Consider the following 8,092-nt stretch of genomic DNA (forward strand, 5'->3'; position numbering starts at 1 on the left):
GAGGTCAAGGAGCCCCCCCAGGTGTGCCCAGGTGCCCCCCAGGTGCATCAGGTGACCCCCAGGTGTTAGGAGGAGCCCTTCAGGTGTATTCAGGTAAGGCCAAGGAACCCCCCAGGTGTCACAGGTGAGGCCGGGGAGCCCCTCAGGTGTCACAGGTGAGGTCAGGGAGCCCCCCAGGTGCGCGCAGGTGCCCCGCGGGGCTCAGTCTCCGCCGTGGGCGCGGACGGTGCGGCGGATCCAGGCGGTGAAGGCGCAGACGCGGCTGTAGACGCCCGGCTTGCCCCGCTGGCCGCACACCTGCAGCCCCCAGGACACCACGCCCTGCAGGTAACCCCCGCACACCAGCGGGCCCCCGGAGTCGCCCTGGGCGACGGGGACAGGTGAGAGACAGGTGAGAGACAGGTGAGTCCCCCCAGGTGTTTTCTGTTCCAATTCAGCCCCATACAGGTGAGTCCCAGCCCATTCCCCCCCATACAGGTGAGCCCCTCCAGGTGTGTCCCACCCTTTTCCCCCATACAGGTGAGCCCCCCCCATACAGGTGAGTCCCCCCAGGTGTTCCCCACTCCCATTCACCCCATACAGGTGAGTCCCCCCAGGTGTTCCCCACTCCCATTCACCCCATACAGGTGAGTCCCCCCAGGTGTTCCCCAGGTGTGTCCCACTCCCATTCCCCCCCCCCATACAGGTGAGTCCCAGCCCCTTCCCTCCCCCATACAGGTGAGTCCAACCCCTCTCCCCCATACAGGTGAGTCCCAGCCCCTCCCTCCCCATACAGGTGAGTCCCCCCAGGTGTTTTCTGTTCCAATTCAGCCCCATACAGGTGAGTCCAAGCCCATTCCCCCCCATACAGGTGAGCCCCTCCAGGTGTGTCCCACCCTTTTCCCCCATACAGGTGAGCCCCCCCCATACAGGTGAGTCCCCCCAGGTGTTCTCCATTCCAATTCAGCCCCATACAGGTGAGTCCCCCCCATACAGGTGAGTCCCCCCAGGTGTTCCCCAGGTGTGTCCCACTCCCATTCCCCCCCCCCCCATACAGGTGAGTCCCGGCCCCTTCCCTCCCCCATACAGGTGAGTCCAACCCCTCTCCCCCATACAGGTGAGCCCTCCCCATGCAGGTGAATCCCAGCCCATTCCCTCCCTCCAGGTGGGTCCCACTCCCATTCTCCCCATACAGGTGAGTCCCCCCCCCCGCCCCCAGGTGACCCCTCAGGTGCGCATCCCCCACACCTGGCCTCACCTGGCAGGAGTCGGTGCTGTCTCCGGCGCGGCCGCCGGCGCAAAGCATGTTGGGAGTGATGGCGCCGGGGTACAGGTGAGCGCAGTCGGCGTTGGACCAGGTGAACACCTCCCCGCACTGCAGCACGTCCGGGAACGCACCTGGCGCAGGTGAGAGCGGTCAGGGACAGGTGTGGGACAGATGGGATGGGTGGGGATGGTAGAGATGGATGGGACAGGTGAGACAGGTGAGGGACAGGTGTGGGACAGGTAGGGATGGATGGGACAGGTGAGGGACAGGTGGGACAGGTGAGGTTGATGGGAGAGGTGGGACAGGTGAGGGACAGGTGAGGGACAGGTGAGGTTGATGGGACAGGTGTGGGATGGATGGGACAGGTAGGGATGGATGGGACAGGTGTGGGATTGATGGGACAGGTGAGGGACAGGTGAGGGACAGGTGTGGGATGGATGGGATGGATGGGACAGGTGAGGGACAGGTGTGGGACAGGTGTGGGATTGATGGGACAGGTAGGGATGGATGGGACAGGTGGGACAGGTGTGGGATGGACGGGGCAGGTGTGGGATGGATGGGACAGGTTAGGGACAGGTGAGGGACAGGTGTGGGACAGGTGTGGGATGGATGGGACAGGTGAGGGACAGGTAAGGGACAGGTGAGGGACAGGTGTGGGACAGGTGTGGGATTGATGGGACAGGTAGGGATGGATGGGACAGGTGGGACAGGTGTGGGATGGACGGGGCAGGTGTGGGATGGATGGGACAGGTGAGGGACAGGTGTGGGATTGATGGGACAGGTGTGGGATGGATGGCACAGGTGGGACAGGTATCACCTGCCCCCTCCTGTGGTCCTCATTTGTCCCTCCCCAGGTATCCCCTGTCCCCCCCCCCCCCCATCCCCTCACCTCTCCCCCCCCACGTCTCACCTGTCCCTCCCTCACCTGTCCCCCTTCTCTGACCCCTCCAGGTGTCCCCACCCCTCACCTGCCCCCCAGGTCTCACCTGTCCCTCACCTGTCCCCCACTTCCGTCTCCCCCCTCACCTGTTCCCCCCCCCCCCAAGGTCTCACCTGTCCCCCCCCTCACCTGTCCCCCATTTCCGACCCCCCAGGTCTCACCTTGCGGGCTGCGGGTGCTGCCCCAGCCGGACACCACGCACCTGTCCCCTACCTGGGGACACCTGCGGGGCAGCGGCGCGGGCTGCACGCGCTCGCTCAGGTGCGCGGGGCTGCTCAGGCGCAGCAGCATGACGTCACTGTCATGGCCGCCGGGCCGGTAGCGCGGGTGCACGAAGGCGCGCGCCCAGGTGAGGCACTGCTCCGCCCCCTCGCGCTCCTTCAGGCTGTGCTCGCCCAGCAGGACCCGCAGGGGGCTGGACAGGTAAAGGTGGGCACAGGTGAGCTCACCTGGGGCAGGTGAGAGCACCTGGGGCAGGTAAATGCACCTGGGGCAGGTAAATGCACCTTGGCAGGTGAGGGACAGGTGAGGGACAGGTGAGGGACAGGTGAGGCTCGGCCTTGCCCAGCAGGACCCGCAGGGGGCTGGACAGGTAAAGGTGGGCACAGGTGAACTCACCTGGGGCAAGTGAGAGCACCTGGGGCAGGTAAATGCACCTGGGACAGGTGAGGGACAGGTGAGGGACAGGTGAGGCTCGGCCTTGCCCAGCAGGACCCGCAGGGGGCCGGACAGGTAAAGGTGGGCACAGGTGAGCTCACCTGGGGCAGGTAAATGCACCTGGGACAGGTAAATGCACCTGGGACAGGTGAGGGACAGGTGAGGCTCGGCCTTGCCCAGCAGGACCCGCAGGGGGCTGGACAGGTAAAGGTGGGCACAGGTGAGCTCACCTGGGGCAAGTGAGGGCACCTGGGGCAGGTGAGGGACAGGTGAGGGACAGGTGAGGGACAGGTGAGGGACAGGTGAGGCTCGGCCTTGCCCAGCAGGACCCGCGGGGGGCTGGACAGGTAAAGGTGGGCACAGGTGAGCTCACCTGGGGCAGGTGAGGGCACCTGGGGCAGGTAAATGCACCTGGGACAGGTGAGGGACAGGTGAGGGACAGGTGAGGCTCGGCCTTGCCCAGCAGGACCCGCAGGGGGCCGGACAGGTAAAGGTGGGCACAGGTGAGCTCACCTGGGGCAGGTACAGGGGGTTTTATAAAGTGGAGGGCTCAGGAGGGCACCTGGTGGCGAAACTGAGGCACAGGTGGGCACTGTCAAGTGGGTGGATGTGGGCCAGGTGTATCCCAGGTGTGCCCAGGTGTGCCCAGGTGTGGTTCTATCCCTCCCAGGTGTGCCCAGGTGTGTTTCTATCCCTCCCAGGTGTGCCCAGATGTGTTTCTATTCCCCCCAGGTGTGCCCAGGTGTGCCCAGCTGTGGTTCTACCCCCTCCAGGTGTATCCTAGGTGTGCCCAGGTGTACCCAGGTGTGTTTCAATCCCCCCCAGGTGTATCCCACGTGTGCCCAGGTGTGCTCAGGTGTATCCCAGGTGTGCCCAGGTGTGTTTCCATCCCTCCCAGGTGTGCCCAGGTGTGTTTCCATCCCTCCCAGGTGTGCCCAGGTGTGTTTCTATTCCCCCAGGTGTATCCTAGGTGTGCCCAGGTGTGCCCAGCTGTATTTCTATTCCCCCCAGGTGTATCCAGGTGTGCCCAGGTGTACCCAGGTGTGCCCTCACCTGTCAGTCCGGCAGTGGGCAGCGGTCAGCACCCAGCTGCGGCCGATCAGGACACCCCCGCAGTGGATGGCGCTGCCCAGGTGTGCCCAGGTGTGCCCAGGTGTGGTTCTATCCCTCCCAGGTGTATCCCAGGTGTGCCCAGGTGTGTCTCTATCCCTCCCAGGTGTGCCCCAGGTGTGCCCAGGTGTGCCCAGGTGTGTCTCTATCCCTCCCAGGTGTACCCCAGGTGTGCCCAGGTGTGCCCAGGTGTGTCTCTATCCCTCCCAGGTGTACCCCAGGTGTGCCCAGGAGTGCCCAGGTGTGTCTCTATCCCTCCCAGGTGTGCCCCAGGTGTGCCCAGGTGTGCCCAGGTGTGGTTCTATCCCTCCCAGGTGTGCCCCAGGTGTGCCCAGGTGTGCCCAGGTGTGGTTCTATCCCTCCCAGGTGTACCCCAGGTGTGCCCAGGTGTGTCTCTATCCCTCCCAGGTGTGCCCCAGGTGTGCCCAGGTGTGCCCTCACCTGTCGGTCCGGCAGTGGGCAGCGGTCAGCACCCAGTTGCGGCCGATCAGGACGCCCCCGCAGTGGATGGCGCCCCCTGGCTGCAGCAGCAGCACCTGGTAGGGGTGGAGCCGCCGCTCGCACCTGGCCCCGCCCACGATGCGGTTCTCGTCATCACCCGCGGCCGCTGCGCACCAGTATAAACCAGTTGGCACCAGTACGGACCGGTGAGCCTCAGAGAGCCTCCCCAGTTCAAACCAGTTCATCCCAGTTCATCCCAGTTCATCCCAGTTCATCCCAGTGCCCTCAAAGGGAACCTACATTGAATCCCACTTCATCCCAGTTCAAACCAGTTCACACCAGTGCCCTCAAAGTGAACCCACATTAAATCCCAGTTCATCCCAGTTCATCCCAGTTCATACCTGTTCATCCCCAGTTCAAACCAGTTCAAACCAGTTCATCCCAGTGCCCTCAAAGTGAACCCACACTGAATCCCAGCTCATCCCATTCACACCAGTTCATCCCAGTTCATCCCAGTTCATCCCAGTGCCCCCAAAGTGCCTCCCCAGTTCTCGTCATCACCCGCGGCCGCTGCGCACCAGTATAAACCAGTTGGCACCAGTACGGACCGGTGAGCCTCAGAGAGCCTCCCCAGTTCAAACCAGTTCATCCCAGTTCATCCCAGTGCCCTCAAAGGGAACCTACATTGAATCCCACTTCATCCCACTTCATCCCAGTTCAAACCAGTTCACACCAGTGCCCTCAAAGTGAACCCACATTAAATCCCAGTTCATCCCAGTTCAGACCTGTTCATCCCCAGTTCAAACCAGTTCAAACCAGTTCATCCCAGTGCCCTCAAAGTGAACCCACACTGAATCCCAGCCCATCCCAGTTCACACCAGTTCAAACCAGTTCATCCCAGTTCACACCAGTGCCCCCAAAGTGCCTCTCCAGTTCTCGCCATCGCCCGCAGCCGCTGTGCACCAGTATAAACCAGTTGGCACCAGTACGGACCGGTGAGCCTCAGAGAGCCTCCCCAGTTCAAACCAGTTCATCCCAGTTCAAACCAGTTCACACCAGTTCATCCCAGTGCACCCAAAGTGCCTCCCCAGTTCTCGTCATCACCCGCGGCCGCTGCGCACCAGTATAAACCAGTTGGCACCAGTACGGACCGGTGAGCCTCAGAGAGCCTCCCCAGTTCATCCCAGTTCATCCCCAGTTCATCCCAGTTCATCCCAGTTCATCCCAGTGCCCCCAAAGTGCCTCCCCAGTTCTCGTCATCACCCGCGGCCGCTGCGCACCAGTATAAACCAGTTGGCACCAGTACGGACCGGTGAGCCTCAGAGAGCCTCCCCGGTTCAAACCAGTTCATCCCAGTTCATCCCAGTGCCCTCAAAGGGAACCTACATTGAATCCCACTTCATCCCAGTTCAAACCAGTTCAAACCAGTTCACACCAGTGCCCTCAAAGTGAACCCACATTGAATCCCACTTCATCCCAGTTCACACCAGTGCCCCCAAAGTGCCTCCCCAGTTCTCGTCATCACCCGCGGCCGCTGCGCACCAGTATAAACCAGTTGGCACCAGTACGGACCGGTGAGCCTCAGAGAGCCTCCCCAGTTCAAACCAGTTCATCCCAGTTCATCCCAGTGCCCTCAAAGGGAACCTACATTGAATCCCACTTCATCCCAATTCAAACCAGTTCAAACCAGTTCACACCAGTGCCCTCAAAGTGAACCCACATTAAATCCCAGTTCATCCCAGTTCAGACCTGTTCATCCCCAGTTCAAACCAGTTCAAACCAGTTCATCCCAGTGCCCTCAAAGTGAACCCACACTGAATCCCAGCTCATCCCATTCACACCAGTTCATCCCAGTTCACACCAGTTCAGCCCAGTGCCTCCCCAGTTCATCCCAGTTCACACCAGTTCATCCCAGTGCCCCCAAAGTGCCTCCCCAGTTCTCGTCATCACCCGCGGCCGCTGCGCACCAGTATAAACCAGTTGGCACCAGTACGGACCGGTGAGCCTCAGAGAGCCTCCCCAGTTCAAACCAGTTCATCCCAGTTCATCCCAGTTCATCCCAGTTCACACCAGTGCCCCCAAAGTGCCTCCCCAGTTCTCGTCATCACCCGCGGCCGCTGCGCACCAGTATAAACCAGTTGGGACCAGTACGGACCGGTGAGCCTCAGAGAGCCTCCCCAGTTCAAACCAGTTCATCCCAGTTCATCCCAGTGCCCTCAAAGGGAACCTACATTGAATCCCACTTCATCCCAGTTCAAACCAGTTCAAACCAGTTCACACCAGTGCCCTCAAAGTGAACCCACATTAAATCCCAGTTCATCCCAGTTCAGACCTGTTCATCCCCAGTTCAAACCAGTTCAAACCAGTTCATCCCAGTGCCCTCAAAGTGAACCCACACTGAATCCCAGCTCATCCCATTCACACCAGTTCATCCCAGTTCACACCAGTTCAGCCCAGTGCCTCCCCAGTTCATCCCAGTTCATCCCAGTTCATCCCAGTGCACCCAAAGTGCCTCCCCAGTTCTCGTCATCACCCGCGGCCGCTGCGCACCAGTATACACCAGTTGGCACCAGTACGGACCGGTGAGCCTCAGAGAGCCTCCCCAGTTCAAACCAGTTCATCCCAGTTCATCCCAGTGCCCTCAAAGGGAACCTACATTGAATCCCACTTCATCCCAGTTCAAACCAATTCAAACCAGTTCACACCAGTGCCCTCAAACTGAACCCACATTAAATCCCAGTTCATCCCAGTTCAGACCTGTTCATCCCCAGTTCAAACCAGTTCAAACCAGGTCATCCCAGTGCCCTCAAAGTGAACCCACACTGAATCCCAGTTCATCCCATTCACACCAGTTCATCCCAGTTCATCCCCAGTTCAAACCAGTTCATCCCAGTGCCCTCAAAGGGAACCCACACTGAATCCCAGTTCATCCCAGTTCACACCAGTGCCCCCAAAGTGCCTCTCCAGTTCTCGCCATCGCCCGCAGCCGCTGCGCACCAGTATAAACCAGTTGGCACCAGTACGGACCAGCTTGCACCAGTGACCTCCCAGTGACTTCCCAGTGGTCTCCCCAGTTCATCCCAGTGCCCTCAAAGGGAACCCACATTGAATCCCAGTTCAAACCAGTTCACACCAGTTCAGACCAGTTCATCCCCAGTTCAAACCAGTTCAAACCAGTTCAAACCCAGTTCATCCCAGTGCCCTCAAAGTGAACCCACACTGAATCCCAGCCCATCCCAGTTCACACCAGTTCAAACCAGTTCATCCCAGTTCACACCAGTGCCCCCAAAGTGCCTCTCCAGTTCTCGCCATCGCCCGCAGCCGCTGCGCACCAGTATAAACCAGTTGGCACCAGTACGGACCAGTTTGCACCAGTGACCTCCCAGTGACTTCCCAGTGGTCTCCCCAGTTCATCCCAGTTCATCCCACTGCCCTCAAAGGGAACCCACATTGAATCCCAGTTCAAACCAGTTCACACCAGTTCAGCCCAGTGCCTCCCCAGTTTGTCCCAGTTCACGCCAGTTCAGACCAGTGCCTCCCCAGTTCTCATCCCAGTTCAAACCAGTTCATCCCAGTGCCCTCAAAGTGAACCCACACTGAATCCCAGTTCATCCCAGTTCACACCAGTTCAAACCAGTTCACACCAGTTCATCCCAGTGCACCCAAAGTGCCTCCCCAGTTCTCGTCATCACCCGTGG

The 8,092-nt window shown here is 60.4% G+C and overlaps 1 protein-coding gene across 1 annotated transcript; it reads right to left on the reverse strand.

Annotated features, from left to right (window-relative positions):
- Window positions 1–201: 201 nt before the first annotated feature.
- Window positions 202–4,639, reverse strand: LOC309584006 (kallikrein-6-like; the record flags this gene model as incomplete). The annotated part of the gene is made up of 6 exons (XM_082299897.1): window positions 202–363; window positions 1,238–1,377; window positions 2,348–2,635; window positions 2,751–2,804; window positions 2,945–3,039; window positions 4,395–4,639. The coding sequence occupies 6 exons, from the start codon at window positions 4,637–4,639 to the stop codon at window positions 202–204; spliced, it is 984 nt and encodes a 327-aa protein (XP_082156023.1).
- Between the last annotated feature and the right edge of the window lie 3,453 nt (window positions 4,640–8,092).

Source organism: Coloeus monedula, assembly GCF_965178545.1.
Source record: "Coloeus monedula genome assembly, chromosome: 35".
Lineage (NCBI taxonomy): Eukaryota > Metazoa > Chordata > Aves > Passeriformes > Corvidae > Coloeus > Coloeus monedula.